The sequence below is a fragment of the Zonotrichia albicollis genome, chromosome 5, assembly GCF_047830755.1.
Source record: "Zonotrichia albicollis isolate bZonAlb1 chromosome 5, bZonAlb1.hap1, whole genome shotgun sequence".
NCBI classification, from domain to species: domain Eukaryota; kingdom Metazoa; phylum Chordata; class Aves; order Passeriformes; family Passerellidae; genus Zonotrichia; species Zonotrichia albicollis.
In genome coordinates, this window is record NC_133823.1 from 51,426,497 (window position 1) to 51,450,213 (window position 23,717).

General features: G+C 40.2%; 1 protein-coding gene across 11 annotated transcripts in view; it reads left to right on the plus strand.

Moving 5' to 3' along the window:
* Positions 1-23,717, plus strand: part of ABLIM2 (actin binding LIM protein family member 2) — a 128,429-nt gene that overhangs the window by 103,411 nt on the left and 1,301 nt on the right. For 9 of the 11 annotated variants that reach the window (XM_074541689.1, XM_074541694.1, XM_074541697.1 and 6 more), the window contains 6 exons: positions 3,396-3,448; positions 4,056-4,188; positions 8,214-8,272; positions 10,234-10,288; positions 11,599-11,663; positions 11,835-11,915. In XM_074541689.1, coding sequence (XP_074397790.1) covers positions 3,396-3,448; positions 4,056-4,188; positions 8,214-8,272; positions 10,234-10,288; positions 11,599-11,663; positions 11,835-11,915 — 446 coding nt within the window. The remainder of the gene's footprint in view (positions 1-3,395; positions 3,449-4,055; positions 4,189-8,213; positions 8,273-10,233; positions 10,289-11,598; positions 11,664-11,834; positions 11,916-23,717) is intronic. The other 2 variants (XM_074541690.1, XM_074541695.1) reach the window with 1 other exon arrangement.

Consider the following 23,717-nt stretch of genomic DNA (forward strand, 5'->3'; position numbering starts at 1 on the left):
ACTCCCAAATTTGTTTGCTGTAGTCTTTGCATTTCATTATGCCCCTGTAAACTCAAATAGAAAAGGAGAAGTGATGTGAAAATTAAATAGCATAAAATAGCATAACATGATGTCCAAGGATACAGTAAGTTTTCCAGAAGTGGGATACTGGTATTTTGATATGTTTTGATGATTCAGAGCTGATAATAAGTGCCACACAAAGTGTTGTGCTACACCCTGACTGCTGTTCCATGGCCTGTTTGCCCTCTCCTGCCTCTCTGTGCTGCTCCTCTATATAAATCATTAGATGTAACTTCTCAGGCTGAGCCAAAAAAAAAAAAAAGAAAGACAGCTAAAAAAGTTTAATATTATAATGGTGTTTGGAAAAATTATGAACAAATGCAAAGAAACAATCATCCAGTGTAAGTCAGCATAGTTTCACTCATTTACAGAAGCTGATGTTAGGACTCTGATATCCTGTATCCCGTCTGTGCAACTTAATTTTATAGATACTTTTGGTTTCTAAAGAGGATTTTAAGCAACAGCTTTATATTTGCAGGCTGGGCATTTTTATATCAGTTTGCTGTTTGTCAAAGTCTGGATTATGTCGGTTTTGCACTGCTGTATGGAGTTGTCCTTGTAATCACTGAAGTGAGCAGAGAATTAAAGTAGCAAGTCAGCAATCTCAATAGGTTAACAAGAATATATGTTTTAAACTTTCTTTTCTAGATTACAGACATTCTGAAAGATTGTGTTTGGAAATACTTTTTTTTTCCTGCCAGAGGACAAAACATAATTTACTCTAAATAAAAAATCCCCCAAAACCATAATATTCCAAAACAACAACAAAAATCAATAAACTTTCCTTCCAATAAAAATAATACGAATGAATATCAAATTTAAAAATATTTATTTTTTTTGTTCTGGAAGGACTCCCAGCTTAAAGCATGAACACATGAGCAGCTGATGATTCAGCTCCTCAAGCTTATGGGACACTGAACTAATTCATGCTGAAAAGGAGCCAGATAACATTCCTTTGTTGAAGAGACCAAGTTTAAACAAACAAGCGCAAAAATGTTCTTTAAAACAAGAAGTGCGAGAAGCTCTTCCAAAACGTTTGGTTTAAAAGATTTTAGTTACATCAGCACCCAACAGGTTTGCTATAGCCACAGCTTCTGTGTTTCTATTATAAACAACCAACTTCAGAATGAGAAGAAGGTGGTGGAAGAATGGAACATGCAAGAGATCAGGCTCAGAGCTGGGGCTGGAGAGTGAAGAGTGTAGGAGCCTGCATGGTTGTGTGTGTGTGTATTTGTGTTTTAGAAATATTTGAACATTATTCAAAGTTACTAAAAAAAGTTTGGAAATCACGTTGGGATTCAGAACAGAGTATCCCTTGTAGTGGTGAAGCCAATGCTCAGTACTGATGAAATTCAGAGCACTTGGATTTATCTGCCAGCAATGTGTTAAACAAAGCCTTCTCAGGAACTTGGGAGGGGCTGGCCTTCATGGCCCTCACTGATTTTGGCTGTAAATCCTCTGCATCTCTTTGAAGGCAGATGCTGTCAAGATCTTGTGGAACTTTCTTGAAATTTCTGAATAGAAATCTTGAATCAAGCATGAGGTGTTTTTCCTTTGAAAACATCAATGTCTTGGAACAAAAATAAAATTTACAGAAATGCATCAGATCCTCTATAAGGATTTCTGATTTAATGAGAGCCAGATCTGTTCACATAATCTGGAATAACTTATTGACTTGCAGTTTAGGGTGTGCTCCTAAAATATCTGTGAACCAGGTTTAGGTCCTTCTTGCAGAGTAGGGACTTTATTCATCATCTGTCATATTTGAATATTCTTTCCTATTTTATTCCTCAGAGAAGCAGCTTGCCATCATGGGGAAATACCCTTGTCAGAGTGCTATGAGATAACTGTGAAAACCTTTTTCATAATGCTGTTCACATTTTGTAGCCCAGCTTCTTTTTTTTTTTTTTCCCACACTAAATGGAAGTGAGAGGAAGCAGCCAAACCCTCTACAGTTCAGACTTTCACCTCTAACCTACAGATATTTCCCTTATGGCAATTTGTCATTTTTTATCTACCACCTCCTCAGCAAAACCAGTTAAGGTCTGGATGTGAGCTGTGCAAAGGCACCAGAAATTGCATCAAAATAACACTGAAATGCTTTTGGTGGTGGCCTTTTGCCTGTGTTGTTTAGACACGGGGCAGATCCTCTGCAGACATGATGGCTGGAGAACTGGAGAGGGCAGAGTTTTTCCCAGCTTGCTGGGAGTTTTCCAGCACTTCTAATGGTGCAGTTGAATCTCCTCTCCATCTCTGTCTCTAAGAATCTCATCTGAGCCTTGACTTTTACATTATTGTACTCTTTCTTTTAATATAATTAAATTTTCTGTCTACATTGCATTGCACAGGGAATTTTTCTCAGGCACTGCAGACAACCCCCTTTTCACATTCATTTCTCATAACCTTAAAGTTATGCTATGTTCTTCCATTATTCCACTTTTGCACCATTAAAACTCTCCCCAGACTACCCAGAGGGCTACAAAGGCAAGTAGGGCTCAAATTTTAAGAACTTACCTGAAATTGTGTGAAATTTGGCACAAAACTTTGTATAATATTCTCAAGTGTAACTTGGTGTCTGGAACAATACCCTGGGAAATAAAAGACAAGGACAAACACATTCAAGGGTTGGGAACTATCTAATGAAGAGCTTTGAGGTTTTCAGTTCTCTTCTCAGGAAGTTGGAAAGTTACAAGGAAATAACCCAATGGTAAACCTCAGCAACTTTTTTTGGGAAGCATTCTTTAACAGGGCAATATGGGCAGAAGAGGAAAATACAGTCATAAAAATTGGTTGGTCAAGAATTTTGAATTTTAGAGTCTTACACAATCTCTCATGCATATTTTATAAAGAGGCAATGCCAAGTTTTTTCAAAATTTTCTTTACCCTGGTTGTCTGCCCTCTTTGGGATCCCAGGAGACCCAGGTGTGCTGACTACAAAATATCTGTGTGACTACTTGTACTTTCATGGTCATTGTAGCACAGAAGGGGGAAGTGGCTTCCCTGTGAGTGGTGGCCTTAAAAATTTGTCCCTAAGTTGTGATGTACAATTCTTTTTCCCACCAATCATTCCCCAAAAGTAGTTTATTCCTGAAAATGCAAGTTCAAAATCCAGCAGGAATAGATTTTCTAAATTCACTGTATACATGAAGGATGAGGATTACTGTAATTATGTGAAACCATAGCTCTATACATCAAATTTTCTGTCAAACTCTGGTTTTTTAAAATTTATTTTTTCTCCCCTCTTAAAAATATTTGGAACATAACTACAGTCAAAACACAGGACAAAAAATAAGATGCATTCTGTTCAAATTTTTTAAATTAATTTAATCTTACAGCAGCAAGAAGATCAGAAGGGGAGGATGGAAGCTTGGATCAGGACAGTAAGAAGGTAATGACCAAAAAGAACAAAAGGAAGTATTGATCATTCTTGAAGTAACTGGTTTTTAAAACACATTCATATGTAAAGGTATTCTTTTAAATAATTGAAATAATCATTACTACTTTTAGGTCTTCTCAAAAAGACATAAAAAAGCTTAATCTCTCACCCAAAGGGTTTAGAATGTACATTCTACTGTAAAGAGAAGTAGGGATATTGAGATTAAGAGCAATAAACTATGGGTTTTCACTGGGCCTCAATATCTACATTGGTGATTCAGCTAATCCTGCAGACATAGGTGCATATCAACCTAGAAGAAAAATGTCAAGAGCAGATTAATTATAAGAAAATTACATAGGGCATCTTCTAAAGTGGGGCACAGTGGGCAGCTTCATGAACAGAGAACCTATCCTCAGCCCAGCTGAAAATTAAAAGTTTCTGGTAGCTGTGATGTCTAATTCACCATGTAGTCAGCTTTTGTAATTTGATAAAGGATGGTACGAGCGTCAGTGAGCATTAACGGACACGCAGCTCTCGAGGCATGTGAGACAGTCGAGGTAGGAGAACTGCCTCCAGGTGTTAAATCCTGTATCCTATAACAGCCTTTTCCTCTCTGCAGCTCAAGAGCAGCTGGCTGATCCTGAAAGGGGATCTGGAGACCAGAACCAACTCCCCGGACTCGGAGACGCGCTCGCTGTCACTCACCGCCGGCAGCGACCGGGCGCAGGAGGGCACGGCCACGCCGTACTGCCGTGAGTGCCGGGGCACCCGGGGCTGCTGCACCCAGGGACTCTGCTCCCTGTGTGTGCTGCACCCAGGGACTCTGCTCCCTGGCTGTGCTGCACCCAGGGGCTGCTGCACCCAGGGACTCTGCTCCCTGGCTGTGTTGCACCCAGGCACCCAGGGGGCTGCTGCATCCAGGGACTCTGCTCCCTGTGTGTGCTGCACCCAGGCACCCAGCTCCCTGTTAGTGCAGCACCCGGGCACCCAGCTCCCTGTGTGTGCTGCACCCAGGCACCCAGCTCCCTGTGTGTGCTGCACTCAGGCACCCAGCTCCCTGTGTGTGCTGCACCCAGGCTCACAGCTCCCTGTGTGTGCTGCACCCAGGCACCCAGCTCCCTGTATGTGCTGCACCCAGGCTCACAGCTCCCTGTGTGTGCTGCACCCAGGCACCCAGCTCCCTGTGTGTGCTGCACCCAGGCACCCAGCTCCCTGTTTGTGCTGCACCCAGGCACCCAGCTCGCTGTGTGTGCTGCACTCAGGCACCCAGCTCCCTGTGTGTGCTGCACCCAGGCACCCAGCTCCCTGTGTGTGCTGCACCCAGGCACTCAGCTCCCTGGCTGCCTTTGTGCCTATCTCTGCCATAACTACACCCATCTGTCTGTTGTGCCATGGTTTGTAAGCATTCACTGCTTCCAGACTTTGATGGTGAAACTATTTGTAGTTTCTTATTAGTGAAAGGAGCAGCATTGTGGTGGTGTTTGAGGGTTCCCAGGACGAGGGAAGAGATGTGAATCTTGACTCTGTGTTTCAGAAGGCTGATTTGTTATATTACTATATATATTATATTAAAAGAATATGGTACACTAAAACTGTACTAAGGATAGAGAAAGGAGACATCAGAAGGCTAGCAAAGAAAGGAATGAATAATAAAATCTTGTGACTGCTCACAGCCTCGACGCAGCTGGCTGTCATTGGTCATCAAGTAAAAACCATTCACATGCTGAGTAAACAGTTCTCCAAATCACATTCCAAAGTAGCAAAACGTGGAGAAGCTGAAGCTTCCCTGCTTCTCAGGAGAAAAGACCCTGGCAAAGGGGTTTTTCATAAACTTTATCAGTGACACAGCATTGGCTGTGTAAATGAACTGTTGTCTCTTTGGAGAGCAGAGATTCCTTACCACAAAAACCCACTTCTCATAAAAGTGCCCATTTTTTATATGATACCTATTTTCAGTAGACAGGATGGTAGTGTGTCAAGCAGATTTTTCATTTGTGCTAATTATTAGTCCTTGACACAAACTATGTCTTTTGAATATTGATGGAGCCATTCCTTCTCTATCAAGATTTCCTTGCTCCAGAGATTAATTTAGCCATTTATTTTTTTTTGTTATCACTCGCAGTTATAAGGTCACAGAAATATTCCAGGTGGGAAAGGGAATAATTCTGTAATTGAATTATTCCCATGCTAGCTGTCAGTACCAAAAGCATCTTCTTCACATTTCTTATTACACATTTCAGCAAGTCAGAAGCATTACTATTGGGTCTGAATTTTGCTTTAGAGTTACATACTTGACAAAAAATAAGTTTAGCGAATTTTAAGAAATAACTGGGACATTACTCTCCTTGCCTTCTCCACTTTACCCCATGCTGCAGTAGCAGGTCATCCAGGGTAAGCAAGCTGGGGAAGCAGTTTTCCAAAGGAATGCACCCAATGCAAGGCATGTCTGGCAGCAGGGCTAGGATGTCAGTGTTGTGGGCATTATGGTAATGTGATAGTTGGCTCCATCAACTTATATTAAGGAAATTATGGCTTAGCTATGCAAGGAAGAGGAAAAACAGATGCTACAAAGTCTGTCACAAGGCTGTAACAAGATAAAGAAGAAAACTTATTTTAGATCATCACCAGTCTCACTGGGCTAGCTTAAATGCCCAGAAGAACACAACTAACAGCACATCAGTGTGAGGCTTGTGCAATCAACAGGCAGGAGTGGAGCTTGCATCCCCTGACATCCACCTGTGAAAATGGGTCTTGTTTCTGTATATATAGATGTCTAATAGCTTATCATTTACCATAATTCATGATTTTAAGTGTTGTGTATTTAGGAAGCAGCCATCATCTAGGAAGGCATGTAACCCTTGCTGTTGATGTGTCCATGACGTGCTGAGAGGCAGCCTCAGTTTGGACGAAGCAGGAGCCATACCCCTGCAGAGGGTAGCTGTTCAAACAGTGTCCAACCACAGAGGAGCGGAGCTGGATCAGCGGCTCTCAGAGCTGTGCTTGGGCCGTTCGGGCTCAGCTCTGCGCTCCGCTGCTCCAGGCGGCCGCGCGGTGTCACCGGCGCTGCCGCTCCGCCCGCCAGCTCCGGGCCAGCTCCTGGGCAGCTCCAGGCCGGCTCCGGCTCAGCCCGGCAGCTCCGGGCCAGCTCCGCGCCCGCCTGGCTCTGCTGCCAACTCCTCTTTCTTTACCTTGGGGCAATGCTCCTCGGTGACCGAGGGTTATTTAGCGACAGAACAAACCTCACTCGTCCATCTTCTCTATAGCCAAAAGATTGATCTGCACACTGATGTCCAACATAGCAGCTTTTTCCAGGCAGAAGCAGAGATGGCAGCTTTTTTGCAGATACAGGCATTCTGTTTCACAGTATTATTTTACTCTTTGCTCTCTGCTGGCTCTACCATTCACATAACAGGCAATTATAAGGTTTTTGTTTTGTTATTTTTTCCTCTCTTAAGTATAAGAACTGTTGTTGCCCTTCTCTAATGGTAGGAGGCATTTGGTTTGCAATTCAATGTGAGCCTGTTGCTCCCTGTTTAAGTGCATTCAGTGCTTTGAATTTTTTTTCCCCATCATGACAGTGATTCACTGGCCTACCCTTACTCCTTTAGCTTTTCGTCCTTGCTCATTGCTGCACTTTGTGTTCCCTGGATGAAATACTCCTTCAGTGCTCAAGCCCTACCTGGGCTCTCTTTCACCTTTGCTGGGTTCTGAGCACCGACACAGTGCAACTCCCGCTAATCCCATTTCTTCTTGCCTGGTTCTCTTTTTATTTGGATAGCTGGAGAAACTTTTGCTATTTGTTTTAATATCATTTTCAGTGTTTAACTCAGCTTGACTTCTGGCAGTTTTCAGTTTATCTCAGCACATTTTGAGCCCTATGCTGATCCATCTTTTGCTTTTTCTTTCTGCATGCTTATTCCTAATAATCTCCTTAGGGTATTTATTAATCCAATGGGGTCTGGATTCCCTTCCTGCATTCCTCTTTGGACAGAGACTGCTAACAATTTTGACAGAAAGAAGTATTGTATATTCAGTTCTTTGAGCCATCTGACTTCTGTAACTCTTTGCACCAGTTTTACATAATGTCCTATACTGGAGTCAGGAATGTTTATTACACGTGTGTTTGTTCTTCTATTGTTTAACTTTTAAACTTTCTTATTAGAGTCATAATACTAAAATTAGGGCATTTCAGTTGTCTCATAATGACCACACTCAGTTTCATCACTGTATCACATCATTTATTCATGGTAACACCACTTTGCCAGTTTTCTCCATCTTAAAACTTTCTTTCATTTGGGTGTATATACTCTGTCTGATTTACTTTATCCACTGCTGTATCTTCATTTTTGCATTTTTCCAAGAGATGTTTTACAGGGAAAAAAAAAAAGTTTTTATTTTTTCAAGTGGTAGGGTATCAACCCATCTTTTTTTTAAGAAACAAAACCATAACCCAGAACTCATATAGCACATTCAGAAGTGATGATCTAAGTCCCTTTAATCCCAATTTCAAGTTCTGATTTAACACCAGTCTGGAAGGCAGAGATTTCACCCCGCAACTCCCTCCACATTGTGCCCCTGGCCTGCTGCTCTCTCTAGATATTGCTACACATGTTCATGTGCATGAAATATGGAGAAAAGATGAGCATAGGTCAGTTATATCTCATCTCATTGATAGAATATTTGCATTGATCTTGTAATTGCTGTTTCTGGATGTTTTCTCGGATTCCCTGTTTTAGTAGGCTGTGAAAGATTTAGCTGTATATTATGTCTTTTACAGGATTTCCATATTCTAAGTCTGCTTCTCTGCCTGGCTATGGAAAGAATGGCTTACATCAGGTAGGTACACATCTAAATCCATTCTCCAGGGAATAAGGTCTCATAAACAGACAACTCAGTAACTAGTTGAAAATCTACACAGTAATAACGCTTCAAAGGTGTTTTGGCTGCCAGCCCTGTCTGACAGATTCATTCCCTAAGTGGGTTACAATTTGTCTCTCTGCAAGAGTGAGACTGACTGAGGCTTCTCCTTTTAATTGTGTGCATCATGAGCATTGGGAATCTTGATTCTCCTCCCAAAACAAACGAAGATCTAAAATCTGCACAGGCTGCACATACTAGTCATAGGATAGCTTGAATTAATGATAGAGACAGGCCTATAATTAGGCAAGTAATGATCTTAGAGCAAAGGTGGAACACCCCACATCCATTGCATTCCTTGAAATATCTGTTCTGTTTTTTCTAGTGTAAATGTGTGTCTCTGTGGGGTGTGTGTATTCACACACAGCCATTGTAATTTTAAGGCAGGGAGGGATCAATGAAGATTGAATGACAAGGAGCAATCTAGAAAGAAAGTTGTCTAACCAAATTATGATCAGAACGGACTCCAAATTATTTTTTAATCCTTCTTTGCAACTTTTATTAATCTTTATTAAAAAGTAAGCTTTGACAATGTGGCCTGTCTGGCATCTAGCATTATGGATTCTCAGTTCATGGCGTATACTATTAGGTGAAAAACCACTGTGGTTTATACTAGTGAGCAATACATAGATGCCTGTGCACCTACATTTTCAAGAATTGATTTGTGTCCAAATTGCATGGAGAGGACCTCGTTCAAATTCCCTTCTTACTCCAAAGGAAGATGTAAAACCTGCAAAATCATATGAGGAGGATTAAACTTCCCCTGTGACAAGAGTCAAAATGAGAGTCATTTGGAAGGAGCTACAAGAAAGAAATTATCAAGGAGTAGCTAAATGGATTTTTCAGTAGCTGCTGAAATGTCCATCCCTTTGAGTTAATATTACAGGACTAATTATGTCTGTGTTGCTTCAATACCTGGTTTCTTGAATTCTTCTCTGAAGAAAGGAATGACACTGAAATTTTGTCAAATAATACTTAGGAATTTTAAAGGGTCCATATAAAACGAATCCCACCTATGAGTCAAGAGGTTTTTCTGACTGTTCGGAATAGGTGTTGCCAGTAACCTGAAGTGGGCAAGGCACTGACTTGTGCCCAGCCCCTGCACTGGTGAGGCACCAAAGCCATCGCAAGGCTTCCCGAGCCCAGAGCACTCAGGGTGCCTTGCAGTGTGCTGGGAAAGCAGCAGATGGCAGCATCTGTCCCTTAGAAAGAGTCCCAAACCTGTGTGAGAGTTGAAAAGGTTGCTCATGGTCAAATCCTTGAGGCCAAAATTCCTCTCAGAATGGATGTCCTCTGTTTGGATTGTAGGTTCATTCATACCAGCTTTTGTGGTTTGCTATTTTTAATCAGCCATGCTAGTGCTGCGTAAATAAAACTCCAAAAGCAAGCAAGGAGCCTTGCGGGTTATTGTGGGCATAGCTGTGCACACCATTGATACCCTAGCAGACAAAAATGAGATTTGGAAAGAAAAAATCATATAATAGTGCTTTTCTGATTTCCTCTACTGTTTTTTGTCATAGCATTTGTCAGCAAAGGAAGAAGACAGTGTTTCAAACAAAGCACACATATGGTACATGTAGAGTTCTCCCTGGTCAGTGGCATCAGCAGTGTGAAGCAGAAGGCAGAAGGAGAAAAGTTGCAGTGCAGCAGAAGAGATTTGTGATGATGGCAGTAACACATCAGCATCACAGAAAAGTGACAGTTTCAGTGTTACCTTGCTTACTTGAGCAATTAGGTCAAATTTGGTTGAGACTTTTTTCTCTTTCTCTCACACAAGGATCTGTATTTGGGTTCTATGTGTTTCTTTTTTCTCTCAACAATATTCAGAGTGGAATTTTTGTCTATTTTGCTGTTACATTGCTTCTTTCTTTCTCTGTCAGCCTGAAACTATGGGCCAATATGAAACGGACCAGGATGCAAGCTGGGGGATGAAAGGTACATTTTTTTTGCAATATCATTTCCCCTTGTGTTTTCACCCTTTGAGGATTTTAATTAACATATTGCCATAAAGGTTATTCTTCTGAGCTCTTCGTGTAGTTCACATAACAATAACTAGCCAGAGGCACAGCTCAGTGTCATATTTATCACAGAATATTATTTTTTACTTACCCCAACCTAAAGGCTTGACAGAAGTCTTGCATCATAGGCTGGTGCAACCAGGCTGAGTCAACAGCAGGATCCTTGATATGTGGTAACAGCTTTGTGGTGTTAGTCTCATATCAAAGACAGGAGGAAATTTAAAATGATCCTTCCTTCAAGTCTAGTTGGAAAAAGTCCATTGTGCTTCTTGGTTGTACTACAGTGTAGTTAAAAGGTGCAGAGTTCAAAATGCAGAATTTATTTGCAATATTTTCTTTTTTTTACAATTTTAAGTAATATGGAACTCGGGTTAGAATTTTCAAAGGAGCTAAAAAATATTATTTCCAAGACACTTTAACTCATTATAAAAATCTTATTCTAATGCTTCACTTCATGACTCTGTGTTGATAAAAATCTTTGTCTCAATGTTTGAATAGGTTAAAGTAAAGGTTTTGAAAAGTAGACTCAATCTCTGATTTTATTTCAGACCATAAAGAGGTCTGTGAAAACATTTTGGCTCTCCTGGTTGCATTTAATCACCATTGTGAATAGATAACACTGTGTGGTTATATCATATATAGTCATACACTGACCTAACTACAATTCCCTTGTGCTAGTGTAGATGCAGGAGTCATTGTTACCACATCCCCAAATCATCTTTTCTTCCCTATTGTTATTCCCAGTGCAGTCAGCCCAAGTGCAGGGTGTCAGCATCTTGTAATATTGTATTATCTCAGTGGTTTTCATCTATGTTTCCAAACTGACATGCCTTTAATAATCCATATATTTTAACTATTTTCAGTAAAGAACAATAAGGGCAGGAGTTTTGGATGACAGACTGACTTAACTCTGCACATAAGCCTCCTGTAAAAAGAGATCCCCAATTTTGCCAGACATACTCACCGTGTAACCCAATGGCATCGGGAAATGGATTTTCTGTAATAAGCCTTTGATTTCCAGGACAATTGCTTTGGTAATAGACAGTGTTATAGGCTTTTAGGGCATGGGGGTCAAGTTCTTATCATGCATGCAGTTATCCAACAGCTACTGAGAAGGGAGAAATGTAGTAGCATAGCACATTTGTGATGTACCTAAATGTTCATTGTGGTGACACCAAAAAATGGCTATAAATTCTAAACTCTGAACCTGTTCTCGTTCTTTTGCAGAATACAAGGTAAGAAGGGCTTTTCCAGCACTGGAAGAACAATCAGATTCAGCACTTCCTAGCAAGGTTACATGGGTTCCTTTCTTTTATTTCATTTTGTTAATTTTTGTCCCAGTGAAATATTTGTCAAATCAGGATGCAAGTATGTACCATTTTTTAGTAAGTTCCTCATACCACCATTTCCATGCATCAGAACTGGATTCAGCTGGAGTTCATATGCTCTTGTCTTTTTAACAGATTTATCCCTATGAAACTCTTATTGTAACAAACCGAGTTCGTGTGAAATTGCCCAAGGATGTGGACAGGACCAGGCTGGAGGTAGGAATGTTTGCTCAACAGTTTTGCAAGCACTTCTTCTGTTTTCTTACTATCCTGCATACCCCTGTGCCTCAGTAATAGCGACAAAGAAGAGAGAAGAATAAGTGAGAACAATGACACTATGTATTGTATTTTTTTTTCTCTCAAAAAAGGCAGTATGTAGGCAATTTAACTAAAAAATTGCCTAAAACCTGGCAAATGTCTGACCAAATGGTTTTACAGAGATACTGATAAAACCCATCAGTTTTGGATGATTTTATAGGGTATTGGAAGTTCAGGTGGGGAGTGAGAAAATGTGGAGTTTGTTTTGGTTTGAATTCCTATAAAAAACATCCTCATAGAATAACCTAAATATTACAAAAAGGCTAAATTTATCCTGAGAATACATGGACCTCTGTTTAGTCTGCTGTCTTATTCAGCCTCTCCTTTGGCTGTGTGATCTGTGGTCACTCTACCACAGCTTTGCTCTACCATCCACATCTCGCTTAAGATGGAGAAATGTAGATATAATTTACCATAACAGAAAGCTGAGTATCCAAAGATCAAATCCTGAAATTGATGCTCAAGCAAAATTCCCAAAGTTGATTTTTTTGACTGATCAATGACAGGACTGAGTAAAGACTCACCTTAAGTAACCTATCTTTCTGTGAACTACTATTAAGAAGAAGAGATAGCTCAATAAAAAAGATGTGATAGCAGTACTGGACTTCTAGAAATATTTCTATTTTAATAAATTTACTGTATTTTGAACGTGATAATATGACAAGAAAAGAAGAAAGAAAAAATTACTTTTCAAACAAGAAAAGAAGAAAAACTTTGAAGGAGCAGAAAGTTCCTCTGATTAAAATCAGTTTTTAAAAACAATAATTTACCAGGCTTGCATACATGTACTATGTTTTGAAATTGGTGTTATGCTCTTGAATACTTGAATGTGCTTGTCACTTGATTTCCTTGAATCAATCAGTGTTGATTTGATTGTAAGGAAAAAAAAGCCTCAGTTATGAGCTTTTTTTAAGTCTGGTTTATAGCAAGGCATGATAGCAATACTAAAAAGCATGATGAGTCTGGAAAAAGGAGCAGGGAGTTGCAGGGATGCTCCTCTGGACACATCCTGTAAAGGATTCTTTCATATGTACATATTTACACACACGTGTGTATGTGTGTGTTAAAGACCAGAGTCTCTGTTTAAACACAGCAGACCGGTCTGAATAGCAAATGCAGCTCTAAATTGCTTTGTTAAGACAACACAGAGTTTGCTTTGGATGGATCATGCCTGCCCTGGCTGCCATTATCTGTAACTCATACACCATCCTCAGCTGGGATTGCTGTTTGTTTAACTTTGGAGCTGTTCAGTCTGCCTCACACCAGGTGCAGCACAAGGCCTGTTGGCTCAAGGAGCCCAACCACTTCAAAGATCTCACAGAGGTTTGCAAAAAAGAACAATAAACAAGATCTGCTTCAAACCTGCACCAGAAAAGCAGTGAGGAGACCAGGCCAATCCTGCTGATTGCTGCACTATGCTAAACACATGTGTCTGCAGGAAGGACTCCTTTGTAGACTGTCTTACATTTAATAGGGATTGGTAGTTTTTTAAACAATTTAATTAGCAGAGTTTGAATAGCACTGTAACTACTGTGAAAGCAGAGGCAGTTGCTCATCTACACTTCAAACCATGTGCAGAGTTGAGTGACAGGCACAAACCATTGCCTTCCCTGTCAGTCTCTTCCCCTCATTCCTGAACCTTTCTTTTGTATTACAGAATTCCTGGAAATAAGTAGCTTTGCATAGAAAAGCAGCTTATCATTATTTCCCTTTTGTGGTCAAAGTAGAATATAGTAACTTAATTATTGATTTGTGCGCTCAGCAGATTTAAGGCTTGGGCAGGACTCAGGGAGCCCAGGACTATGTGGGTGTTTAGGTTTGCACAGAAGCAGACCAGGCTTAGAAATGTGGATACAGACTACTGTCTGTTAGTGGAGGACTCACTTCACATGCCTTGATACCTTGGTATCTCCAAGTTTTTGAGGACAGCACTGGGAATACTGAAAGCATGCACTAACATTATATTTCAACCTTTCTTGAGGTCCATTTCACACTTCCTAGATGGTATGATTCAATGCTTGGGGTCTCTAAGAGGCAAGTGCTGTTTCAAATCTGAATTGGTTTCCAGCTGTTGTTCTGTTTTCATCCTGCACATGCAATGTCACTTGTGAAAGGGCTGGATTTCACCTACAGAAATGGTAGCAGTGCTAGGTCCATGTATTATCCAAGCTGTAGAGTGATATATCTAGGAAAATCTCCTAAGAAAAAAAATCCATGTTCTAATACACCAGTTTTATTCTGATTATTCGTGTGGGCCGAAGCCTCACCTTGCTGTTGCTGCTGCAAAGCAGAGCAAGTTCCTGGGGGTGATGGCTGTGGCCAGGGGTACAGGAGGTGTCTGTGAAAGGAGACCTGGAGCTTCTGTGCTTCACGTCAGCTGTCAAGCCTGAAAACAGGCTTACTGTGTCTGGTATCAACAAAATATCTCTCCCACTCATGATGTTTCTGGTTTCTTGGTCCAGTTTGGAGCAATAAGGTCAACTAAGTTTGCATGAGGTAGATTTATTTAAGAGCCATCTCACAATTTGACTTGAAGCAGCCTCCTCTTTGTGAAACAGTTTGTTGTGAACTTTGAATGATCCATCATAGGTGTCATGGAAGGAGCATTATTGTTTGTCTATGAGTCACTCTTCCAAGCAAAGTCTCCTACACTGAGTGTTCCTACCAGGAGAAGGGAACTCAAGTCAATGATATTAGCTCCTGGGGTCAAATTAAGGGAAGCTACAACGAAACCTTGGCTAATGCTCCAGGACCACAGGAGGGTGGGGATTTAATGGGTGGTAGTGTTTTCCTAACTTCACTCCCATTGTGAGTATTTTTTAGATTACACTGTTGTGCAAGAAATTTATTTTAAGGATTATAAAAAATATTTTCCTGTAAAAATGTGTATTTTTCTAAGCCCAAGAGGTATCTAGAGATTAGGATGGCTCAACTGGTAATAAATGCATTCAAATAATAGTCATTCTTTCCTCAAAAGTACGTGTAACTAAGCATAGAAACACACAGCATGTTTTTGTTTGCTTGTCTTAACTCAGCAGTGAGACAGAAGTACCCAGCTCCTTGTGCTCTTCCAAGGAGATGTTTTTGCCAACAGTGAACTAATACATGCAGCACCAAGAACTGGTTATAATGAGCAGCCTGCTGATTTTTAAATACCTTTCTGGAACTTTGGTTTTTGAATAAATAGCCTGGATCTCACTTTTGTATAAGCTGATTAGAAATGCAAGGAGTTTACAGTAGATAAGGATTTGGCCAAGGAATTTTTTTTAGGAGTTTCTCTCTACCACAGTGCTGTTTATTGCAATGTTAGATGAACAGAGCAGCATTCCTATGAGCTATTCTAACAGGAAATGGTGAAGAACAAGTTCATTCACACAACAGTGCAAGTTATGTGAACAACCAAGCAGTAACACAGGTGGATTATCCATCCTGGGTGGAGAAGAGGAATTGCACCCTCCCCATGTCTGCGGATGACATGAACTTGAGGGACTGCAGCTGATGCTTAGGTGAGCAGAGCCTCTGTTCAGAGGGAGCTGGCCAGGCTGCAGGAGTGATTGACAGACACTTCATGGAATGCAGTGAAGATAAATGCACATCCTTGCACTTGTGACCAAGTAACACAATTCATCAGGACAAGATGGGCGAGCAGCTCTGAGGAAGAGTACCTGATGATGCTGATGGAGAACAAGCTGAAGATGAACCAGCAGCTCACCTCTGTAGTTGAAGGAGTTACAGGGCAGGTCATACTGAACCCAGAGGGTGGCACTGGAAAGCCAAGAGGCAACAGTCACAAGCTGCAGAAAAGAAATTACAATTGGATTTAAGGGGAATGTTCCTCATTGGAAGAGTAATGCAGTGAACAGGTTGCCCCAGAAGCTGTGGAACCTTTACCCCTGAAGGCATACAGCACTCAGCTGGAAAAAAACCTTGAGGAACATGGTCTGTTTTGTCTTTATAGTCTTCATGGTCTTTAAAGTTGACCTTGCTTTGAAGACCTCTGTAAGTCTCTAATTTGCCTAGATTGGTATATTCTGTGAAGATATAGTATAATTACACAACAGGATTATTTGGTGAGTTTGCCGCAATAGCATTTGAAAAAATATAGCAAATTTGGTCTATCTCTGAACTTTTTATCCCTTTTTATTTATTTTTTAAAGCAACAGTTAAATATATGTGTTCTGAACCAAACTTCCCCATTTTGTACAACCTAAGTCCTGAGTTTTCAGGACTAAGACATCCCCTTTGGATGGTACACATTGGCACATTCCTTACCTGATGCTTCTCAGAGTAAGTTGAGTTTACAGACACTTTCAAATATTTTGCAACCTCTTTTAAGTACTTGAATACCTTTATACTTTGAGCTTTGTGCCCCTAAAAGCATGCATTTGATACTTTTCTCTTATATTGGATATTGTTTGCCTGTTCTTCAGTCACACAGTGTGGTTCAGTGCACACATTGCACATTCATATTGGTAGCTCATGCCCAGCTGCTTGGATTTATATTTTTTTTTCCTGCTGCAGTAGCTTTTATCACAGAGTATAAGATTTCTTTTGTGGTCACAGGCTGGTAGTTTTGAAAGCCAATATAGTTAGGTTCTTGCATTTGGAAACCATGTTTTCATTTGATTTCCTTATCTTAATGTATCTTAGCTTTTTTTTTAGCTGTTTCTTTTGAATGTCAAGGCTTGAAAGCATTATCCATTCATGCCTATCAAATGCAGTAGAAAGTAAATTATTACACTTTTTGTTTGAGCCTGTTCCTTCTTTGTTTATCTGAGACAATTGCTAAGGAAAAAGAACTCTGGAATGTCAAGTAGCAAACTGTCATTTGCCACCTTGTTCTCCTGTAAACAGAAATAAGAGATTTAAACATGGGTGTGGTCTTATTTGAACAGAGCACTCACTTTAAATCAAACATGCTTTTCCTCCTGGAACTGCTTGTCTGGATTTGCTTTAGGGATAACATTTTTTCCACTACTTTTCATTCAACAATAACCCTGGGTTCCAGCCATTTGGGCTTCAACAATTTTAGGACTTGTTTCCAGTAACTGAGGCTGAATTTTTAAGACCCCAAGCTCCTGGATATCATTCATGCAAGTAGCATTGGGTGTTTCACCTCCTCTGGAGCTCAGATGGGGAAAATGAGAGCACGACTGGACTGCTGTGTGTTTTTCAGTTTGCAGTTTGGGGCTGGGTTTGAGGTTACAGGCTGACTTCACAATAAAGCTCATAACCTGGGGTGGAAAAGTGTGGGTCACTGACTTCAGCAGAACTATTTCACACTGTTAAACTTGAAAAATACATGGGTGGTGGTTCTCATTCTAGGCATGTGCTTGTGTTGTGATCAGTGATGCATGTTTATATCAGATTTCAAAGCCTTTTACAAAAGGAGCCATTATAAAATGAAAGTACACATTAGAATTGATGGGATATGATGTGAAAAGTAATTTCTGTGTGAGTGAAAACACTGTAGGAGTGAACAGAGATTAGATATAGAACATTTATATCACAGGTGCGCTTAAATCCAAACTAAGGGAAGCTGCAAAAGAATAAGGTGTTTTTTGCCTAAAACAAATGAAATTTTTGAAACTCATTGTCTTCTTTATATTTTCATAATTTATTATGGATGCCAAGTTTTTTTTTTAATTTATGATTTATTTTTTTAATTATACAGAATTTTTTAGCAGCAATCAGCTGGAGGCAATGACTTATGTCAATGTCAGTAATGAAAAAGCTCATTTGAATGACAGGATGGTGGCATAAATTATCATCAGAGATACTCTGTGTGTATGCTATTTAGATAATATGAGAAAAATACATTGTCCCAGTTTTTTGTACCTTTATGGATGATTCAACTGAGCAAAATCCTGGCTGTCCAGTGCTCCCACAGAAGATTTTCTGTGTGCCTTGTGATGCTTCCCAGGAGGTTAGAATGGCAGCACCCTGTGGTGGTAGTGTAGAGGGGAATGCAGCTTCTCTAGGAGACCTCCTGGTACCCTGAAATTCTGAATGAGAAAAAGCCCCGGATCCAGGAGCCTTGCAGAGCTGCTTGGGCATGGGGAAGGGTCTCAGACTCCTTTCCTCACTGCTCATATTTCACTGCTTTCCCTGGGAACCCCTCTGGGCACCCACCTTGCTGCTTGGAGGGGGATCTGCAGCTCCTGCAAGGCTTGGCTGCACAAGGGCTCTGCTATTTGTGTTACCAATAATTGCCCTTACCTGGGGTAACTGCAGGTGCCTTATCCTCTGATCAGCAGAGCTGCCCTAGTGATCCTTTGATACCTTCTAAAGTTCATTAGGTGCAATTCATGCCATTTCTTAACTTTCCCTCCCCAGTCACATAATTACTTAATAGTTTCAAATATTTATTGAGCATGAAGCTTAATTAGGCTGTAGATGAGCATAACATTCAATACTCCCTTGGGAATGTGGCACATGGCTAATTACAGCTTTGTAATTAGCCATGCAGCAGGCTTAGAAGAAACCTCTGAAAAGCCTGCTGAGCCCCAGCAGTGAAACAGAAAGAGGGGTGAAGAGTGCAAACCTTTTGAAAGCAAAATGAGGATTCAAAAGTCAATAGAAAAAAAAATCCAGCAAATTTTGATTGGCCATCTGAAAGTTTTATTTGGGCTAACCTTGAGAAGCAGGAGAGAAGGGAGTGGAAGGGCAGTGAAGAAGAGAAAAACTGGAGAAGGGAAGAAGCTATTATCTTCTAAGTGTTGAAATACTTCTACAGTCCTGAGTCTTACTATAGGAAAAGCTTGTGCTCCAACTTGAAGAGCTGAGGCTTGGTTATTTACATGAATGCTCACTTGAATAAACCTTTCTCAATAAATCCCTGTTTATTTTGAGTATTTCTCGTACTGAAATCTCTGGAGAAGATCCTGTAGCTTTTATTTCTGGATTATGTGAATCAGAAGTTGGAAGCGTTGCAAGGATTTTGAATAAAAACGAATTGGAGGAGACAGCTACTTAAAATTTCACTCTGTAGAACAGAGTGCACAGAAGTGCCTCAGAGAGACTGGCTGAAAGAGTCACCACAGATTGAAGCAAAGGCAGTGTGGTGCTCAGCTGTCATTTCCTATTGATACAGCAAAACAAAGAGCAAAAGGGAAACAAACCTGAGGTTTTAAATTCCTCTAGGAATGAGGACCTTGTTTTTTCTGGTCTTCAACTCCTCACCTGCTGCCATCCACTGAGTTCTTTCATTGGCTCAATTTTTTTTATTTCATGCGGAAGTAGGATATCCTCTGAGCTTCCTACATCAGCAGGTTTGCACATAAGGACTCCCATCCAATTACTGACACAGAACAGGAATGCCTGTGAAGCCCCCCTGGTCACCAGGTACTGCAGGATGGCTGCAGGTGAACTGCAATTTTATCTTCCTGTGACTTATTCATACTAATGCCACATTCCTAAGTGTTGGTGTTGGCTGGGGTCACTTTCTTCACAGTGGCTGGTATGGGGCTGTGATTTGGATTTGTGCTGAACACAAGGTTGGTAACATAGAGATGTTTTTGTTATTGCTGAGCAGAGCTTACACAGAGCCAAGGCCTTCTCTGCTTTTTCACCCTCCACTCTGGCAGGGGAGTTGGAGGTCAGTGGGAGGCTGGGAGGAGACACAGCCAGGACAGGTGACCCAAAGTGACAAATGAGATATTCCAGACCACGTGACATCATGCTCAGTATATAAGTGAGGGGTGGAGGGAAGGGGGAACATTTGGAATTTTTGTCTTCCTAAGTAGCTGCTATGCGTGATGGGCCCTGTTCTCTTGGAGATGGCTGAGCACCTGCCTGCCCATGGGAAGCAGTGAATTAATTCCTTGTTTTGCTTTGCTTGTGTGTGTAGCTTTTTCTTTCCCTATTAAACTGTCTTTATCTCAACACATGAGTTTTCCAGCTTTCAGTCTTCCAATTCTTTCCTTGATCCCACTAGTGGGGGAGTGAGTGAATGGCTGTGTGGGTTGCCAGCTGCAGTGAAACCATGACACTATGTATTGGTTTTGAGCATCTCTGAATTTCATTGAGAGCTAAATTATTCTTGGGGAAAAGAAATCTCATTGAAAAAAAAAAAAATTGTAACTCTATTTAGAATTATTACTGGCTTTTTAGCAGACCACAGAAATAGAGAGAAGCCTCATTAATTGATAGTGAAAAGCACCACTTCTTTCTGAGATAACACTGTGGAGCAAGTATTTGAATGTGCAATTAATTACTTTTGTTCTGAGAAAGTGAAAAATGAGGTTATGTCTGTACTGCTCATTTTCATGTTTGTGTTTCACAGAGGATGAGGATTTTCTGTTCTAGTGGTTGCAATGCAGTGCAGAGTTTTAGCTCAGCCCTTGCTTAGTTCTGTGTATCCTAATAAAAGCCTCAGATTAATACAATGTTATCAAAACAACATGATGCCATAGTCCTTTCTTATTGTAGCAATATCACACTTAACTGTATCACAAAAGCTAATATTCTGATTCTGTGACTATAGCAGTCATCATAGTGAAGAATCATCTTTAAATTGCTTACCTTATCTTTTAGCAAGGTTTTCAGGTAGCATCATGTTAACATCATTATGTAGCTTCCAAAATGACCTCACTGACATGCAGTGAGTTGAGTGAGGGCAGAACAGGACCTTCTCTTCTCCCCTCAGTGTCTGCAACGTGCCCAGCCTTGCTGTTGATGCAGAGCAGAGAAGGAGATTGAGTTAAGCTGCCTGAATATGGCTAAACTGTCACAAAGGGAATTAGGAATCACTTACTAGCACACTGTAAAACACCCAGACTTCCTATGTAAACAAGGCCAACTCTAGTAAAAAAAAAAGGAATGAGTGTTGCTTTTACTAGTAAGTTTGGCCATTCCTTCCTTTAATAGCCCAGTGATGCATTATTAACATAGCTGGATATTTTAAGCTGATCTATTACTGAAAAAATAAAAAGGAAATCATGTTCTTGGCCTTGTAAAGCATAGCTTCACCCATATTCTCTCATAGCTCAAGATGAATATCTTTCATATTCCCTGCTCATAGTTTTCAATTTCCCTTCTTTTGTTTCACTAATGAGAAAAAGGTAACGCTTCAGTTAAGGCAAATTAATATTCCAGTAGCTGAGAAGAAAGATTAATCAGCCCAGGATTTCTTACTGGTGCATTTTTTCTGTCTTTAGGTTTGGGAAGAGCTCTAGGTTTTAAAGCTTTAAGAAAAGCTGTTAGAAAAGTCCCAACAATAGTGGAGGCAAAATGTAGCATCACATATACATAGAAAAGTGTGATGATAACCTTCTGACACTGGTGCATTCCCCTGGTATTTAGACCCTTCAAATATTTGTAGATATTACCATATTTTACCTTAGTCATCATTTGGCTGAGCTTAGACATACTCAGGCCTTTTAGTGTTTCCTCATAAATCAAACTGCAGCCCATGATTACTTTAGTAGCTTTTATCTGAAGCTTTGCCAGTTTGATGACATCTTTCTGGGACCAAGGTTTTATTCCAAATTTGAAGACAGAACTTAAGTCATTGCTGCTTCTAGGGTCAGTCCCAAATCTAGAGTCCATGGTGCTAAAGAAGGAAATGGTGAAAGCTTCTAAGATGCAGGGACAGCAGCAGGAAATATGTTATACTGGCATTCTCAGAGTTCAGACCAAAGGGAAAATGTTCCCTTCTACCAGAATTATTTTTGCATGTGAAAAAAGCCTTGATGGAATAAGAAACTGCTAATGTGGAAGTCAGTTTGTTAGTCCTTGAGGTGAGGGTATATGGGGAAGAAAATTAAAAGCAAAGAAACTCTCTGCTTGAATGGATGTGGAAATAAGTGAGTTTTTGCTTTCTCTATCTCAGTCACTTTGTCCCTGGGCTGGAAGCTGTCATCTGCTTTTGGACCAGGCAGCACCAAATGAGACCTTCTGTAAGGAGGAAAAAATGGTGCTGTTATAAAACAAAACTGAGCTATAAGAGATAGAAAACGATGCAAAGAATGAAGGTGGTGTCACTGAGCACAGGCAGAGGAGCACAGTGCACAGCTGATTAATTCTGCCTTGGATAGATGCATGTGGATGGGAAGCTCACTGAGCCTGAGGGCAAAGCAAAGGGATAAATGGCAAAGTACAACATTGGAGAGGGAAGGGGGAATTGCACAGCTTGTGCTGAGATGGGTGGCAGCTTCATTAGGAAGGGAAGGTGTAGCAAATGTTTGGCACTCTGGAGGAAAGGGGTCATTTAGGGCTTCTTGAGTTCTCCTCCACTGACCTTCAGTACTGGAACAGATCTAATGAGACACCATAACAGTTTCTCATAATATAAAAATTACCTCAGGAAAAGAAAAATGGTGAAAACACAGTCCTTTTAAAGTTTTATGTTATTTTCTATGGTTTTGGAAGATTGGCAAGGTAGCTTTACCTGCAAGGCTATATAGGCTTTCTCATTTTCTGAGTAAGAACTACAGTTTGCCACTGCTTTCTCCTGAGTGAGGAGATGTCTTAAGTCTTCTCCACAACGTAGGAAGTAAAATAAAATAAAATATTTCACATCCAGACTTCTTTTTCATCCCTACAGCCTACAGACATGTTCCTTGCTGCGGGAAGTTGCTGAACTTACTTGCATTTGTTCACTGGATTACCAGAAAAATATTCTAAAAAAACCAATGCAGAGAGAAGTTATTTTTTCTTTCTGAGCCAAATAGAATTAAATTCTGTCAGTGAGAGATTGTTTCTAGAACACATTTGTCAGATGTTGCTCATTTCCATGTGAAAAAATTATCTCCTTTGCTAAATATGCATGGTGTGTTTGTTCCATGCTATGAGCAGTGCTTATGGTGGGTTGCTGTCATTTGTCAAATGAAAAGTGAAGGCTCAGTTCCAAGATCTTAGTCACTGTTGTTCTGAATATGTGGAATCTCAAGGGAAAAAAACAAGTCCTGTTTAAAAAAACCAAGTCTGTCCTTTCTTAGGAAACAAGAACCCATGATAACCATTCAAAGTAATTACATATAATGACTCCTTACAAACAATTTCTTTAGTTTTCTTGAGTAAATTACATTACAAAGATGAAGGCTTTGTTGGTAAATGGAAAGTGAAATTTTGCTTCTAAATTCATTCACATATTTACCTTTTCTACCTTCTCAGTGTGGATGCTAATAATTGCTAGGGAATTGTTATCCTACCTCCTTCCAGGTCTTTATCTTGGATTTCTTCCCTTTTTCTCATTTCTCATCTCTTTTTTTTTTTTTTTTTTTTTTTTTTTTAATATTATAGCATGAAAACATCAAATAGGAGCGTATTTCTTGACATTTAAAAATCCCCTACTTTATCCAGCCTGAACTTCTGACTAGAGTCTCTCCCCATGGATAAGCACATTTTGGATTTCAGAATTTAGCAGTATGCTCTGTCCTTAGTTACAAGGTTGCTGTTAGTGGGCCGGTGTGGTGTCCAGTGCTCTCATTAAAGATCAAGGCAAAACAAATCCAACTCTGAAATTGCATTGTTATCAATCTCTTTAAAGTCCTGGAATAACTTCAGTTTGTCTCAGTATGCCCTGTCATCAGACACCCTGGATAAACATACTTTCTCCCAAAAACCATAGCTTCTGTTCAGTTAGAACTATATTGAAAAGATTACATCTTTTTAAAAGTCACTACTGCCATCAATAATTTCATTTCCCAGCTACTCTGAGCTCATTTGGTTTCAATGCAGTCTTTTACAGAAACAATT